Source organism: Thermobia domestica, chromosome 2, assembly GCF_964235325.1.
Source record: "Thermobia domestica chromosome 2, izTheDome1.hap1.1, whole genome shotgun sequence".
Taxonomy (NCBI): domain Eukaryota; kingdom Metazoa; phylum Arthropoda; class Insecta; order Zygentoma; family Lepismatidae; genus Thermobia; species Thermobia domestica.
This window is the reverse complement of record NC_137455.1, coordinates 287,320,058-287,339,055: the sequence shown is the minus strand read 5'-3', so window position 1 is coordinate 287,339,055 and position 18,998 is coordinate 287,320,058. Positions and strand designations below refer to the sequence as shown.

The 18,998-nt window shown below is 36.7% G+C and overlaps 1 protein-coding gene across 4 annotated transcripts in view; it reads left to right on the top strand.

Moving 5' to 3' along the window:
* LOC145678547 (pyruvate kinase-like) overlaps positions 1-18,998 on the top strand; it is a 145,751-nt gene that overhangs the window by 83,598 nt on the left and 43,155 nt on the right. For 3 of the 4 annotated variants that reach the window (XM_081748830.1, XM_081748829.1, XM_081748828.1), the window contains 3 exons: positions 1,659-1,797; positions 14,847-15,070; positions 17,765-17,951. In XM_081748830.1, the coding sequence (XP_081604956.1) occupies positions 1,659-1,797; positions 14,847-15,070; positions 17,765-17,951 (550 nt within the window). Of the gene's footprint in view, positions 1-302; positions 414-1,658; positions 1,798-14,846; positions 15,071-17,764; positions 17,952-18,998 lie in introns of those variants that run through there. The other variant, XM_081748827.1, reaches the window with a different exon arrangement.

Below are 18,998 nucleotides of genomic sequence, written 5' to 3'. Positions count from 1 at the left end.
CATGTAGTGATAACCAAAATAATTATCGATATTTTCCAGATAGTTAGACTGATAGCACAAGCACTACTTAAAGTGTTGGTTACATGTCCAGTTTGCGATTAGTGCATTCTCAATTTACGTAGTGAGCATTCATATTATATAGTTCTAGCTTCTCACGAAGATGTAAGCAATTTATGTTGTTTACCAGAGCGTAAAATTTGGTTTGAAGTACATGAATTTTCCTTACTGTATGTGTGTGTGTATCAATATTTGACAATTACCACGTACAGATGTAACTATATCCTTTATTTATTTATTTTTAGTTTGTCCCCATGATTATTCACCAAGATTAAAGGAGACGAAGATGAATGAAGAAAGTAGTAACCCGTAGAAAAATCCTGTACACGATGTTTGCCCAGCACAAAATCCAGTTGGTACGAGCTGAAATCGAACCAAAGAACCCACGTGTCAGTGGTGAACACTACCGTTGAGCCACAGTGGCCACCGTAGATTTTTTTTTTTTTACCTGTAGGAAATATAGCTATTCATAGTCGCTAAGTTATTTGTTGTATTTGTTTTTCTTTGTGTTCGTGGGTTAACTTACCAAAATCATGACTTACGATCAGTGTTGATTCGTGAGAGAACGTGTATTAACCGCATTTTGTAATTCGTTGTGATTAGCATAAATTTTTCATTGATTCTTTTGTTGAATAATTTCTGACATCAGTTCTTGTTTTGGCTTATTTTAATCTTTTTTCTGCTGCTTTTTAAGAATGCTATTAAGCAATTTATTAAGATGTTGGGTGATGCATTTTGATTACAATCGCCAGTTCATATCCAGCTTGTGCATGTTTTGTTGTTGTAACTTCGGAGTTTTAGTAGTTTTTAAAATTAAATTCAGTATTAATTCATTCGCTCTACATCATCATATGCATTAGAAACTACTTTTGCTGGCGACTGTACATGTACATTCAAAGTCTGTCCAAAAAGTATAGAAAATGATTGTTTTTAGCAAGGGAAAGAGGTGGAGGATGGTTTTTGTGTATAGAAGCGTTTTTGAAGTTATCAGGCATACAGTGTAACCTGACTCAGTTGCCTTTGATGAGTATGGATCGCGGCGGGACAAGCAGTATTGTGCTATCGCTAGGAATCAAGGTGGAGCGTACGTTTGAACAGAGGTCACGTTTTCTGTGGAACCGAAAGGTTAACTGTTCGTTGCGTTCGAAGAGAAACTGCTGATACCTGGCGCTACATATGAGTTCTAGCGTAACAACGTAGCAACGGTGCCTCCTTCTCCATACAGCAGACTTAGTCCTACTTGTATTCTTTTTCTTTCCTGGATGAAACACAACCTGAAAGGAACCAATACGGTACGGGACGATGTAGAGAGTGGAAGTAGCTTCGACACAGTGCCAGGAGATTTCGGTTGCATACTTCTAGGAGAAACCAAGAATGGCACACGCGTATTGACAACGGCATATTGATGCAAGATCTTATATTGAAGAAATTTAACTCACTGTACAGTAAATATATCTGCAATATATTATTTTTCATGAGTGTATTCCCGATACTCTTTGGACAGACCCTGTATGAAGCTTTATGTGATTTTAGTGTATTTTTCCTATTTTTGAAATGTGTGTTAATTGAGCTGTTCATTATACTTAAAATACTTTTTGCAGATGGCATCTGGTGATAGTAGCATTCCCAGCATGCAGTTAAAGGCCGCAGAAACATCCTCTAATGTTGATCATCTAGCAGAATTGGATATAGACTCTGAAGCTTCCTATGTACGACTATCAGGAATTATTTGTACAATTGGTACGTAGCTTAGTCACATAATGTACAGTTACGCTGTTTTAAAAATAATTCAAAATCCGTAATATTTTTTAAGACTTACTATAATAAAGCTTGTAGCCACCTCCCTAGTTCAACTGCGTATAGTTGTATAGTTGTGAATCCATGTAAATAACATGTTCTGTTATTATTGGATAATTGATCCTCTTGTATGTTGGATTGAACTAACAAGAGACCTTTATCTGGTGTCACAAGAAATGTGGAACGAGACTATGGTCAATCGATTTGTGTTACTGAATACGAAAATCCATAGGCGGGAAAAACCCTCGATCGCAACCGTTCCGTATTTACGAGGGGGGGGAGTAGGGGCACTACCAACACAACACGTTGTGGATAATAAGACAAAATATGAAGCGAGTTCGGTGAAAATATCCATAGAAGCACAGTTAAACATATACTATAATGTGACATTACATTCGACAGTACTCTGACAAGTGAGGGCAGAGGCGTAGCACGTAACGAGAGGAGGAGGGCGGGTAAGCGTGGAGTGTAGCGTAGGGGAAAAGTTCCATAGAAGGTATGAACACATACGAGCCGGACTTAGGGAAATAGCATAATAATATATTAGGGACATGGTCAAGTACATGGGTGAAGAGTAGAAAGGCAAGGGGGCAACGGCCTCCCACCTTCCTGAACTGATCTTTCAATATATACTGGATGGCCCAAAAGTAAGTATACACCCCTGCATTGATCAAGTATAACATTCTAGCTTATAAGTTTATTTGCTTCGGCTGTTCGGAGCTTAAGACATTAAGAACAAATAATAAAGAAACTAAGTCTACCTGATGGATAACAATAAAAAGTAATATAAAAAGCAATGAGTTGCACAGTACGGGACTGTATACCTACTTTTGGGCCACCCTGTAGTGGTGTATTGGACTTTGCAGTGCATTCACATGTCTTACTTTTATATTATTATTATCATAAATATATGAAACTAAATGCTTACATGTATACAACAGTTTATACACATCGGACGTTATAGGGGCCACGGTGACTCAGTGGTAGAGCGTTCACCTCTGGTGCTTGGGGTCCCGGGTTCGATCCCAGCCCCCGCCAAGTGAACTTTGTGGTGGACAAACACCGTGTGCGTGGGTTTTCTCGGGGTTCTCCCGTTTCCTCCCACTTTCTTCATTCCACCATTTCATTCATTACTCATCATCACCGTCTCCTTTAGCCTAACCGGCATAGCCGTGGGACGTAAAACTCAAAGATTTCATTTTCATTTACATCGGACGTTACTAGGGGAGGGGGTCCGGATCCTACGGACAATCCCCTCCACAGCGCTCTCTGTTCCATTACTGCTTCACAGCAGGGTTTGCCCAAGTGGGCCCAGCCCGAAAAAACCCAGTGGTTTTTTTCGGGTTGGACCCACCTGAAAAAACCCACTTTAAAACCCACCTGGGTTTTTGACCTATTTGTTAATATATTATTGGTACAACTAAGGTGATCACATTGTAAGTGATTTTCATCAGATTTTAGACTTTCCTTGGGCGAATTAGAGGCTTTCACGTCAAGGTAGACAACAACATTCAACATACGATCTTCATAAAGTTCTGAATGCACTGAATGAATTAAAAAAAAATACCTTAGCTTGAGATAGTTATAGAACAAATTAATGTATGGATTATGCTGAAAGCCTATTTGAAGTACAATAAGCAATTTTGTACTTTAGAAAATATTTTCCGTGAATAGTGTGCTCGTCGACACCAAGGGACGTTATCACTTATACATTTGACGGGTTTAAGGTCATAAGTGCCGGTACTAATAGTACATATGTAAATACATTAGTAAAACTATTAGCATTATTTCTTATCTTTGATGTAAAACACAAGTTTCTTCAACTAAAATTTGGTTTTCCAACAATAACAGTTTAGTTCAGTCATTTGTTGCTACTCTTCAAATAATTATTCTGTAGAATCAACACCAGCAATAGCGTAAAAATTCTTGTCAAATTTAAGAAGCTGAATGTTCGGGGTTCCGAAGACTATGTAACGCTTACTATTTCAAGTGCTGAGTTCAAATTTCCGTACTAGTGGAAGTTTTGATGTACACGCTGTAAGAGAAGTGCTCGGAAAATTAAACGCAGAAGGATTGGAAATGAATACTTCAACAATAAAACTATTTATTTTACGCTTAAGCCTGCCATACGTCCCGTTTTTGGGCCCGTGTCCCGCGTCCCCGTAAATTTAGTCGGGACAGGGAAATTTCCCGTTTTTTTAACTCCGTTCCATTTCTGTTATCAATATCAGTTTATTCGAAAAGTGAAAAAAAAAAAAAAATCTGACATTGGCTGCGAAATTTAAAATGCTACTTTTTCCATTGCACTTTATGGGAACTCGGATACTCTCTGGTACATTAAAAAAAAAAAAAAATGTTCCTACATTTACAAACACAGGGAAGATGACTGACCTTTTCTCCAACAACACATTAGATAAGTTAACAAGAATTATAATCTTTTCAGAGGCTAGGTCATAGAATTGTGCTTTGGTCCAGGTCTTAGAAAAATGGAAATCTGACAATTATACACGACACAAGGAGAGCTTTTCATCAGATTAAACTGACGAAAGTAATTTTGGCAAATACAGCTATGTAAATAAATATTGCTAAACGCGCGAAGAATATTGAAGGTAGATTGTACCACTGATGTAAATAATTTCCATATTGTTTTCCTGTAAAGCATTTTATAGCACATCTTAAGTTTTTAGGCATCTTCTGTCCGTACAATTAATTGCGGGGTACGAAGAGAGAAAAGCAGCTGCTGCTTAGTGAACTTTCACCTATTATATTCCGGAACACGACGTTTCGGCGCTGGACGTTTGGGCGCGAGGTACATAGTAAAAATCACAATTTACGACATATAAAGTAAGCTAGGCACTGAAAACTAAGCGCGAATATATACATTTCCTACACTTCTATCTTTATCTCATCTCATTTATCTGTATATTTTCTATCTCTATTTTATTTATTCATCTAAATTAAATAGTTTAATCGTTTGTGGCATTTGTTGCCTAACCTCGTCATGGATTGATTTTTCGCTTGTTCACGATTCTTGTACTTCTGATCTATTTTTTGTATTATATAAGCAAGCTAGGAAATAAAGGAATCAGACGAACTGTTAATTTTCTTAATGCTAATTGAAACATATTGATTTAATTTTTGTATTTTTTAAAGAAGTTAATAATTACATACTTATGAATATTAAAATTCGTTTTCTTTCGTAATACGTTTGTCAAACTCTATTCTTTCTTAAGTCCAATAAAGAACTATCAAGAAAAGATTTCCGCGCACTCGAGTTAAGAGAAGTAGCCCGGCGTAGCGTAGTCGCTAACGCTCTGGCCTTCGGTGCGAGCAGTCCCGGATTCGATTCCCGGTGGGGATACTTGGTCGAAAATGTGTAATACGCTCTTTGAGGCTAGCCACCCTGAATGAGGTTTTCCTGGGTTTTCCTCATTCATACAAGGCAAATGCCGGGGAGATACCTAATTTATAGGTCCAGGCCGCTTCCTCCCTTCCCCAATCCTTTCTTCTTTCCCTTTCCCCGGATAGTGTGCTCCCTCAAACGTGACGGGCTAAATGGCCTTAGATGCCGAGAGCAGAAATCTAAAAATCGTAAATCCTAATCGAGTTGAGGGGAAGATGTTAATACAGGGTGTCTAAGATATTGAGTTTAGGAACTGCAGTATGCCATATTTCTGGTATCACTTTTTTTTAATTAACATTCCAATATAAAAATCAAAACTTAACACATTTTTTAAGTCCCATTTTAAGCATTTAATCTGCATTAAAGGAAGTGGCGAAAGGAAAAAAGAATGATTTTAAAGTGAAAAATAATAGTTAAGTGTACATATATTGGTCATTTAGCCACTAGAAATGTGTTTGACATTCACACTTATTGCATAACTACAGTAGAAGGCCTGCTTTAAGTATTTTTAATGGAATAGGCTCACAATGTGTGTAATGCAATCAATCATATCTAGTCTGGTCTACTTACCTTTGGCTTGAAAAGTTATCAGATAAAAAAAAAAAAAAAAAAAAAAAAAAAACACAACTTTAGTTGAAACTTAAATTCACAAAATTTAATTGTTAATTCAGTTTTTAGAATTTTGAAATTCCAGTATTTCTAGTATGTAAAACAAAATCCAGTATAATTCAAGGACTTCCACTACAGTAGACACCTTGTGATATCTTGATTCGAACTTAGTACTCAGCGCCTAACATAATGACTTTTTAATTTAACTCACGCCCAAACGTCTGGGACCCAAATGACTTCGCGCCCAAACGTCCAGTCCAGTGCCCAAATGAAGGGCCCAAACGTCCGCGCCCAAACGTCACGTACGGTTATATTCTTGAAAAAAAAAATGAAATCTTTTAGTTTTAGTCTCACGGTTATGCCTGCTATGCTCAAGGTCACGGTGTGATGAGAAATGAATGAAATGACGGAATGAAGACAGTGGGAGGAAATATAAGGATCCCGAGAAAACCCACACACAAGGTGTTTGTCCACCACAAAGCTCACTTGGCGCGAGCTGGGATCGAACTAGGGACCCCATGCACCAGAGGTGAACCCTCTACAACTGAGCCACCGCAGCCTATTATACTTCTGTTCATGACCAGACTACAGTTCATTGCATTGTGTTGGAAAGTTGATGGGGGGGGGGGGGGGGTGAGGTGTCCCGTATTCTCATGAAGAAAATATGGGATGTTTATTTACGCCGGAAGATGTTAATTTCATACAAGACATTTTGAAACATTTGTTTATTTCATATAACATGAATTGTATCTGTTTTAAATTAATAGACCCCTTTTAATATTCACATTTGCCGAACGTCAGTCACGCTTCTAGATGACTTGATCTACATGTGTTCGTTTGTCTGCCGAGCTCCTTCATAGTTAAGCGGTTAGTGTACGTGTCTTCGGCGTGGGAGATCCGGGTTTGCTTCCCGGAGGGAGATCTTGTGGTTCGGATTCCATGTTAATCAGTAGGTCCCGTCTCATAAAGCCTCGCTGCTGAAAGGGACGTTAAACCCAAAATCAACTCAACTCGTTTGTCTGCCTCTACCACACGCACTACAGGGTACAACTTTCGGCCTTTCAAGTTAAAATTCTCAGAGTACAAGCACAAGACACTCTAAATTTCCTGTATAGATTTTGACTGCATACTAACGTAAAATGTCAAAATAGCGGCCATTTTTTCAAAACGAGTATCCGCGCTACGAAGTGCAATTTTCAGTCTTTTACGTTGAAATTTCGACGATGGAAGCACGAGATACGCTAAATTTGCTGTATAGATTTTCTCAGAAATCGAATGTAAAATTTCAAAATGGCGGCCATTTTTTCGAAACAGCAGTGACTAGAAAATTGTTGCAAGTTGTGACAATGACAATCTTCAAATATAAATCACATTTTAACACTTTTACCCCAAAGACATTGAAATATTTCGAAAAAACCCGATTAAACCCGAAAAAACCCAATTAAACCCGAAAAAACCCATATGGGCCCAGGTGGGTTGGGCTTTTTCAAAAAAACCCGGGTTTTTTCAAACCCTGCTTCACAGTGTCGTCTAGAGGCTGTTTTCTAGTTTGTGATAGATTACTTGACCATGTATTATTACTGAACCATTCCATTGATGTCTTGCTTCTCAGTTTTCCTCAATTACATGACCATTTTTACTTGCAGTTACCCGCCCCTTCTCTGTCATGTGCTACGTCTCTGCCCTCACTTGTCAGAGTATTGTCGAATATAATGTAACATTGTAATATATGTATGTTCTGCTTCTACGCATATTTTCATCGAACTCGCTCCATATTTCGTCTCATTATCACAATGTATTGTGTTGCCAGTACCCCCTACTTCCCCCATAAGTACCGAACGGTTGCGATCGAGGGTTTTTCCCGTCTATGGATTTTTGTTCACTAACCCAATTCGATTGATCATAGTCCCGTTTTACATTCCGTGTGACACTAGAAAAAGTTCTCTTGTAAGAACTAAGTGTAGTGTATAACTAAAGTGAAAAAGTGCTTTTCTAAATGTTATTGAAAGACAAAATACTTAACATTTTGCTCTTCTAAAGAGTATAAATGTAGGGCTGTATACGCTGAAGTAAGGATTATAACATTTTTGAACTTGATTGTTTTTCGTGGAAAACCTTTCTTGTGTTTTTGCGTAGTCATAATACACTTTGTATCCCAGGCAAATAACCCAATTTTTGACCAAAATTTGGAACAAATTAAGGGCAAGTTAATTTTTATATATGTTTAGGTACTACTTTGTATATGTCTCCCCTCAAAAGTTCCTACGAATCCGAGCGTCGGAACACACTCAAAATGGCGGCTTCCATAATTGTTAAAAACGAAGCTTCTCCCTTACCATCAGTCGTAGCTGCATGAAATAAAAACAGATATGTATGAAATTGAAAGTCCTGAAGGATATTTATTTTCCGATGCATATATTTAATTTTTGCGTAAGTAGTAAAATTTTATTTTACTAATTATATTTTTAAATAATAAGAATTGTGTTGATAAAATAACCAGTATATTTAAATCTTTTCTGGTGGCTGTAGCGCGGAGGCTTAGTTTTCAATTCCCATTACGTTAACTGCTTGTTGAAAATAGTATAAACCACAATTAATATAAAAAAAAAAAAAAAGTGTCTCATCTGTAGTGACAGTGTATACAGTTTGCTTGGTTTGAAAGGAATAGAAACGTTGGTAAAGTGTTGCAAATATCGCGAGAGTAATATGTGGAAAACTGCACAATTTGTACATAAAGTGTCGAAAAGAATATACACGGAAGTCAACAATTATGACTAAAAAGAAAGTGCAGTGATCAGTTAGGTGTCGAAATTTCTGGATCTTCCAGATTAATGAGAAATGAATCATCGTCGTTTGATTTTAAATTTCACTGTTTTGAAGTAAGCCAAGGATTAGTGCAAGCACAAGTTCAGCAAAGAAAAGAAAAGACGAAAATGTCAGTGAACTCCGTACCCTCAATATTCATAAGGCAATAACAGATCGGCGTAAGAATAGAAATGATGGACAATTGAAGTTCTAACTCGAATAAGTGGAATAGATGATTTAGTAGCAGCCGAGAGAAGGTATCAGAGAGACTGTTACCAAGCTTTCTTTAGGGTTACAGAGAACGAGAAAAATAAGGTAGACCTCTTGCTTCTGAGTGCGAGAAAGCATTTCTAAAAGTTTGCTCCTATATTGCGGAAAATTCAGAGCGCACTTAAATTTTCTGTTGTAGAGGAGAAAGACTCAATGGAAAGAAATCTTCGGAATAAAGAGAAAAAAGTGGTCCATGAAGTATATGAAAACTATATTTGAAAAACATTTTGGAGGCAATATTTTGATCAATGAATCGCAAGGTGCACGAAATGTGTTTTGCTTCAGAGGATTTGCGAAGAAGCTAATTAATATTTCATGGTACACTAACAGATGTGATAATGAAAGGGACGAGAGACAAAGAATTTTAGATGCTGCAGCTTTGATACGGCAAGACCTTTTGTCATAAGTTTACGATCTTGAACATTTTTCCTGCAATGATGAAATCCTAGTTGGAGGCAAAAGTAGTATTTCCGAATCGCTTCTTCTCTTTATAACAACTTAATGTAAGACTCAAATTAAGAAGAAGAAAAAAAAAAAAAAAAAAAAGAAAGAAAGAAAGAAAAAAAAAAAGTGAACCGAAAAGTTTTGGCAATCTAAACTGGTGCAATCAAAATCTTACACATCTCCTTTGATGTTTGCATTAGCTATATACCTACATCGGAAGTATGAATCCCGAGGACTTGTCAATGTAATTAATTATTTAGGTTCCTGTGACGCTTACAAAGAAGCATTGAAATTTTAAGATGTGGCCACTACGACTTCAACTGTTAAGTTTGATGATTAAAGTTTCACCCAAACTGTAGTTGATATAGCTGACTTGAACATTAGAGCAATCAATGGAGAAAGGACGTTTCACAACTTAGGGCTAATAATGTGCATAGCGCCAAAATCAAGTGTTCACATTGAAAACAAACTCAAAACATTATCGAAATTGTTACCAGTGGACGTTTTGGAAATGTGCCATATCCAGTTCTCAAGTGATCAAAAAATTGAATCAACAGAATTCAAATGCAAGACTTTTCAGATCTTACTGTAAGTAAACCAGAAGCAATTAACATCCAGTTTTTAAATGGTTTGTTCCTTTGTGCACAGTCATCAGAAAGTCTAGAAAAGATTTTATCTTGGCAAAGATTTATGGAGAAAACATCAGCAACGAAAAGTGGTACTTCTTATTTCGCAAGTAAAATAATTCTGTTACCTTTCATAAAAAAAGAAGCTAGAGACGTGAATAAAATTTACACTAGTACACTCAATGCCACTAAATGCATGAAGAAAAATAAACAGAAGACATACATAATAACACATGATCAGCCGTTATATGCGAAAGCGTTTGACAGTGTCTGCTGCTGTAGTGATAGTAAAGTGATTGTTCGCCTAGGTGGGTTCCGCCTTTTGATGTCCTACTTGGGAGCAGTTGATTACTTAATGGCTAACAGCAGATTAGAAGATCTCTGGGGACGAATTTACGCCAAAAATTGTGTTCCTCACATGATTAGAGGTGAATATTATTCGCGAACTATAGTGCCCAACTGCTAACTAGCTTAGTCCTCCAGCGCATTCTTTTTGAGAAGATCGATATAAACGTGGATCAAAAAGACATAATGTTTCTGTATAATCACGAACAAGCTTTCGAGGTCTCTCCCACAATATTGATTTGCAGCAAATCTAGAGTAGTTTAAAACACAGTCAAGGAGACAGAAGCTGCAGACAGCAGAACTTCGAAACTTTGGATTCAGTATTTGGAACTGACTGAAAATACACAAATTTTCATAGCTGTTGAAATGATGAGAATATGGGAACTTCATTTGTACGCAGTACGTAAAGTGTTACCCATTTTTCATGCAGCTGGACATAACAATTATGCAAGAAGTATTCATCTGTATTTACAAACCATGCCTGAGTCGCAGAATGTAATGGCAGAGAATGAATTCGAACTATTTGTTAATCGTATTTCTCGGTTAGGCGCACAACCAAGTTCTGGAGTGGTACATGAACAGATATGGTAATCGAACACACTAATGAGATCGATGAAAACGACTGGAGGCTTGGTGCATGAAGAGCCATAACATCATCTATCATGACTCGATGGATATCAGCCATGCCAGAATGTGGAAAGAAAATGGAAGCATTTAAAGAATTGACAGGTTTTTTTCATCCACAGCTCATCAGCACATGGAACTGAGGGACTCCAGAATAAAAAGAGAGAAAATAATGATTTGGTGTAAGAACTATAATCCTTTTGGACTACATTCGAACAAATTGCTTAATATTTCGACTGGAATAGTCGAGAATACCAGATGCAACTGTGATGATGCAAAAACATTTAGTTGAGTAGCTTAGAACCCTTCAGAGGTGAAACATATGGTGAAATTCACTTTTGTGCGAAAAATAAAACTAAGAATCTACTATAAAAAAGACCTAGATCAGTGAAATATAAGAATCGCAACCTTACAGTTAATCCAACTACTATTTTTTTACGGAATCGTTACTCTAGCCAAAACTAAATAACAGTTAAAAGAATGTTTCAATTTTGAATTGTCCATTACATTAAGACCTGTACTTAAATACACATTAAAGTACAAACTACCTTACATACTTTTAATTTCGTACGTATTGGCCTTTTATTTTGTGGTACTGCGAGCATTCGTATCAGAAAAATTACGTTTCTAATAACTACGGAAGCCGCCATGTTTGATCGCCATTTTGAACACCTTCTGACGCTCGGATTCATGGGGACTTTGTAGGGTAAGTATTTATCAAGTAGTTCTAAAACATGTAAAAATCAGTTTACCCCTAATTTGTTCAACCTCAAAGGGTTATTTGCCTGGGGTATTGTAGATTGATGTATGTATGAATTGTTGATTCTTCATGTGGTCTTAATTGGTTGTTACTTTCACATTTGTGTGGATGTTAGAAATAGATAAGATTGTCAGGATAATCTTTTTTCAGCGGGGAAGTAGTTTGGAGCTCATTTAGCTCATAATACTATGTCCTCCTTGATAGAGTAGTACAGCGAAGATAATTCCTCTCCTTTGTTGCAAATCATTATGTTAATACTGCATCGTTATGAACCCAGAATTCATATTTTTGTTTTTCCATTATTTTAAAAATATTCTAATTAAACTTGTAACTCTTAAACCCTCCGAGACTTACGAGACAAGGTATTGTTACGTGTAGAATGAAAATAAATTACTGTATTCACTCTAATAAGAGCGCCCCATTCCTTTGAAAATGTAGAGCTAAAATTCTTGAGAAGCGCTTATAATCGCGTAATGAATCTTTGTACCATTAGTAGAAGTACCAGTAGATGTTTTATTATTATTATTATTATTATTATTATTATTATTATTTATTATTATTATTATTATTATTATTATTATTATTATTATTATTATTATTATTATTATTATTATTATTATTATTATTATCGTTTATAATAAATTGTAAATAATAAGAGTGATGTGAGAATTTTCCCAACGTAATATTCTATTGTTAGTTGTTTAATTTTTCAGTTCATAACACTGCATATAATTTCGAGCATAGTATTTTTCAAAATTGGTGGAAGTATTATCGGTAGAGATGAAACTTTTTCGCAACACTTGATATTTCGTAGCATTAGTTATCACAATTTTCGCATTTAATTGTTTTTAATGTAGCACAAGTTTTTATTTATTTATTTATTTTTTTAATATGGTACTTGCAAACAGTATATTTTTGGTAGTAAGATATATCTAATACAAAAAAGGGGGATATACCTTGATTAGGTGTACATTCTAGCTAATGTATTCACTGAAATATAGAAATTAATGCAAAAATTTAAACACTTCCTCTGATCTCATCGTTAGTTGAAGAATAACATGCAACAAGACATTACTAATTCTTCTTTAAGTTTGTTCTCCTGTCAGTAGCGATCATATACTTGGAAAAGAATCTCTCGGCATAAACACTCGAGCTGGCAACCATATTGAACGTAACGAGCTGACGGCAAAAGAACTGTGGTTAACTTTCAAACTGCTTAACAATGATACAATGTCAACTTCCTTATCGTCACTGTTGAGAACCTGTAACCTTACTTTTAAATTCACCGTAAGCAACCAACGTATAGAACTGGCAGGATCTTAAAAACCTTAGTGGGTGGTAATCGGAGCTGTCCGAACAATCATATCATATCTTACTAGTGACATTGTAACTTAACTTATGTTCAACTACGTTGCCATAGCTTTGGTCCCCATTACACTGTGATTAATGGCTTACACATGTGGGTTCTTTCTTTCTCTATATAGAGAAGGGGAAAATAAACAAACACTGACCAATTTGCCTGCATATATAGATCATTCCTTCTCAATGGAAAAAAATATTCTATTGAAAGCAGGTTGAAAGTGTCAAATAACAAAGCAACATCAAGCACTCGGAGTTTCCAGACTACTTTTTTCTTCGCCAAAACATTTGAGACATTCCATTCCATATTCATATGACGGAGAAGATCAGCTTTTGCTCACCCCCTATTTTTGCCGAGAGCTGCCGTCCAGTTCGAATTTTGTTTCTCTCCAAAGGAAGAAGGAAGATTTTTCCACTCAGTGTCAAATAACAAAACAACACAAACCATTCGGAGTTTCCACGCTACTTTTTTTTTCTTTTTCGCCAAAACCTTTCTCAAGTGACAGAGAGGAATGTGCACACTCCTCTGGCCGAGAATTGTCAGCTAGTTTGAATTTCTTGGCAACACCGGATTTCGGAGAAAATATCGGTTTCACTACCATGTTGTAGGAGGAGAAGGTTAATAGGTCAATTTTCCATACCTCCCCCCAAGGTTTTTAAGATGTTTCAAAAAGTCTATCATGAACATTTTCACCACAAAACAGTCAGCGATTTAAACAGTTCAGTTCTGTTGACATCTTTATGAACTGAAACAGTTTCTGGATGAAATTACTCGCAAAGCTTTTCAAAAACTCTCCACACAAAATTGTCTTCACTTGCTTGCGTGTTATTTTGCAGCTTCATCAATACTTTTGACACACGCATTTTCGGTAAAATGTTAAGATTTTTAAGTTAAATAATATTTGAAATGCGCTTTTTTGTTATTAATTTTTAGGAATAATTAGCAAGAATTCCACTTTTTCGTTTTCGTTCGCATTTATCGCAAGTAATACCGAATATCTTAAAAATTCGCGATAATATAGAAGTGATTTGTGACTGAGACGAAAAGTTTGAAGTTTCCTGAAACATATGCGCATTTTTTGAACATTTCGCAAATATCGCATTAGAGAGAAAGTTTCGTCCCTAACTATTGGTAACTTTTATATGGAAAGATACTTCTTACAAGTCACCGGTTTCACAGCCTATGTATGATGTATTGGTTTGATAGTTGCGTGATTTTTTAGTGATCTTATATGGAGTGTTTGTATCCGCATAATAAACATGACAAAATGAGGAACATTATAGTAATCATACACATATTTTTAAGACGTACTTCAGTGTAGAGGGGTAGAGTATGCTTGTGGTGCGCGTGGGTGCACGAATATTCCGTCCTCGATTCCCGGTGGGTGCACAAATATTCTGTCGAAAGACCATAGCGAGGCAATTGGGGACTACTTAAATTAAGAGGTATCGAACCCTGGTTCAGCCAGCCAGAAATAATGGCGTTGGGAACCGATATGCTCGTATCACTTGAGTTGAATATGCACTATCTAGTAAATCATAATCTTTATTGTATTGTAAGAATCCGGAAGTTTAGTTTCTAATTCTAGTTTCTAATTATGTATTATTTGGAATATCCTCTTCCTCTTAAACTCATTTAAGATAGGAGGAGGGAGGACTTTCCTAATGTAAGATGGATTTTAGCTGTCTGGCTGTGTATTATTAAATTCTAATAGTATTCATGTTGAACATTATTCATTTATTATAGGACCGGCTTCTCGAACACCGGAGATGTTGGAAAAGATGATGGAAACTGGAATGAACATAGCTCGCTTGAACTTCTCGCATGGAACTCATGAATACCACGGAGACACAATAAAAAATATCCGACAAGGTGTAGCAAATTATAGTCAGAAGTTGGGAATGAACTACCCTTTGGCAATTGCACTCGACACGAAAGGTCCTGAAATTCGTACTGGATTGTTGGAAGGCGTAAGTTGTTTAAATCTATTAAATAATAGTAATAAAATAAATAAATATTTAGACAGAAGTAAATAAAATCGTGGGAAGATATGACTAGGTAGTAGTGAATGGAGTGGGATAGAAGTAGTGTACTTAGTCTCAATCTTAGGTACAGGATTCAGATTTCACCTGTCGTGTCAAACATCATATAGATTGTTTCGTTGCTATACAGAGGTTGTTCAGCCTACGTTTGGCCGATTTCGTTCCTTCCCCCTCCCGGACAGAATGGACTCACCCGACCTGGCTCGTGGCGTCTTGCAGTGTTGTGCGGTGGCTTCCTGGGAACGGAGTTGTTTTTCCGCGCAGGCGACAATAACGCACAAAACAGGACTATTGTTGTGAGTGTTGTGTTAAATTTGGTTCCAAGTGTGTGGGTTTCCGCTCTGTGACCAAAATGCCACCCAAACTTAGCCGGGTTTGGGAAGGCTATGTTGCGGCTCTTTATGACGCCCACTTTAGTATTTCTGTCATTAAAATTCAGTGCAAGAAGAATGGTTGCAACATCAGTTTAAGTGGAATAAAAAATTTTATTAAAAAGTACAAGGGCAAACGAAGCTCCACCATTTGGATCACCAACGAAGTTCTCTAGAAAGCGGGAATGCACCAAGGCCACCTCCACCATGCAGAGGAAACTTCGCAAAATGGCAATGCAAGAAAATCCGCCAACACAAAGGTGTATGGCTAATCGTCTTGATATGTCTTTGGGGACTGTGAGCCGGACGATACACCATCAACTCAAGCTGGAAAAAGTCATGAAAAGCTTGCGGCCATCTTCTCACGGATGCCCACCGAAAGGAACGACAGTGTAACGCCCGGAAGCTGTACGAACGGCATCTGGCAAAACAAAGGTGGATGTACGTCGTAACGCTCGATGAAGTATGGATTTACATTTCCAACTGCAGCAAACCGAGAGCCATCATGTACCGAGAGAAAGGCGCCAAGAACTTCAGGTGGGTCCCTGTCTGTAAAGAATTCTTGTCAAAAGGGTTCATGGTCGTTACTGTTACCGAGGTAAACTGAAGATTCGTAGGGTGGCGAAGAACTGTAAAATAAATTCGCAGTATTTTCAGGAGCAGATCATGCGGCCGATCTACGAACATGAGATTCTAACAATGTACGGAAATGACGCCAATCTGGTGCGCATTCTCATGGACAAAGCCTCATCACATACCTCACGATCGTCCCTCGCATTCTACAGGGAGATGGAGGAGGCAAGTGGTATACAGGTGATACCTTTCAATGAGGTATCTGTTAAATGTCCAGATGCAAGTCCTATAGACTATTGTGGATTTGGATTGCTGAAGCAGGCTTTGGGAAAACGGCGTGTGACAACTGTGGAAGGACTTTGGAAATCTGTGCAAAGGGAATGGGACAAGATTCCCCTCCCAGTTCTTCAGAGAAGCCTATTACAGTGGAAATTACGCTGTCGGGCTATTGTTAGGAACCAAGGGAAACACATCGAGCACTTATGGACCTGGCGCCATGGATTCTTCTAAATTTTTAGGTAAGTCGAAATTGGCCAAATGTAGACTGAACAACCTCTGTACTTCCTACAGCTCTGTATAGCTGAAAACCAGTTGAAGCTGCATTCTTCTGTTTGCAATATGCCCTATACTAAAAGTTCTTATATTGTATTACTTCGAACTACCCAAATGGGAAGTTCAAAATTTCGATTTATCTACAAGTTTTACCATTGCTTTCAATTCAGTTATCAAGGAGAATAAACTTTTATTCAAATTATCTAACGTTTTGAATTACCCAAATTCGAATTAATGATAGTCCGCTGTACGTGGATAATTAGTTACTTCACTAAAAGCTATTGCACTACAGTCTATAATATATTTTGGTTCAAAATACGTTTATTTTCTATGTTGGCCACTTGTTTACATTGGTCACTTTTCAGAGAAACCGACGGTTAGGCAGGTTTCCCTGTCTGTGAATGATACAGTTAGGACATAGTCATTCCTACTCGGCCAAATAACCTTCAAATAGTGTATAAGCTAAGCATTATTTGATAAGAAGCAAAGGAATTACTGTACTAAAGAAAATCGAAGAAAACCTGAAAAAAAACCTCGTTTTTCATTGAAAATAAAACTTCAACGGATTTTTTGTTACATTACTAGTTGGTAGTACGTATTTTTTTTTTTTTTTTTTGTTTTTTTAATTAAAGCTTTATTTTGGAAATAGCGACAATTTAATACTACTATTAAAATAATAAAGGCGTGAATGTTATGCAAAATATGCTTTTGTTTAATTCTCTCTATGGATGAAAGTGCACTACTGATCATTTAAAAAGAGATAGGTGGCCAGAAAATTATTCTGCGTCACATTCGTTGCCGAAGTTCCGGATTCCATTTTGCGGTGGGAGCGCATGTGGTTTGGATTCCATGATAAACTGTAAGTCCACTCTCATGTACCTTCGGTGCTGAAAGGGCCGCTAAACTCAAAATCAGCAACAAGGATTATGCAGTTGTTTAAAAAGTTTTTTTTTTTTTTTTTTCCTGTTAAATATCTAATCTGTAGGAGATCGTGTTATAAAAGCTTACAATAAAGAATAAGAGAAGGCAGAAACCCGCCTCTTATTTTGATAATTTTGTAGTTCGTTTGTAGGTGTTTTCAGTGACTGTACAAAACTAATTCTTGATGTTTGTTTCCTTGTTACAGGGAGCTTCAGCAGAAATTGAGTTAGTCAAGGGAGATAAAATAAAGCTTATAACAGATAAGGAATACTTTGAGAAAGGTTCTAAGGATGTGCTGTATGTAGACTATGTGAATATCACGAAAGTAGTTTCTGTGGGCAACAGAGTCTTCGTTGATGATGGACTTATCTCCCTAATTGTCCAGGAAATTGGTAAGCTTATGTGTAGGGTTTTCTACCCTTCTTTTGTAGTCGTAATTTCAGTAGAGTATCAGATTTGGAATCATAGTTAAAAGACCCATGCTTTAGTTCGATGGGAGCGTGAATTTCTTTTCTTTTTTTTTTTTTTTTTTTTTTTTTCATCCCTATAATAAAGATGAGCTCCAACTTCAACTAAAGCACTGGGTAAACCAGGATACTGTTTATTCATTCCTAATAATAAAATATAGTATATTCCTGAAAATCATTGATTGAAAACTAAATAGATTTTGACTCGTAAATGGAAATGTTTCATTACTAATATTTCCAATTTCTCAATATACGAAGTATGTCAAAATTTTAAATTTGTATTTGCGAAGTTGCTTATAAAGTATTATACTTACAAGGAGAAGGCAGAGTTTAGTAAGTGAACTTCGGGGCCATTTTTTTCGAGGTGGTAGTGCACATTTAGAGAGTTAATATTACAAACTGGGAGAGCGCAATGGTCAGAAATAACGGAGAAAAACCGTCTTGAAGTTTTCTACTGGCCGCATATATCGTACAACGCACGAATTTACCAAGTGACTGTGTGGCAAAGTGAGTAAAATCTGTAACTTATGTGTAAAGTGTCTCGGGTTCGAGTCACTTTTTTTTTGTGTTTTTTTTTTTTTGTTTTGCTTCAACCAATAAAGTATGCATTTGTAACTACAAGTAAAATATTAATTCACCGTATGTTTATAATAAATAAAACAATAGAAATTTTCAAATCACTTGTAAAATCTTTCAATGTTCCATCATAACTGGCAAACAAAATTTAATCTATTCCGTAAATATTCTGATATTACGAGTTATATTATGGTTAAGACCAGTGGCGTATTTACGATTTTATTTCGGGGGGGCTTTGCCAACTTTAGTCTTGGAAATACGAAATTTCTCCAAGATATTTCATTTACTTTTTATAGTAAATAACCTTTCGAAAGGGGAGTATTAAGCCCGGAAGCGCCTCCCTTAAATACGCCACTGATTACGACAGTCGTTGTGTAATAAATGTTCTTGACGCTT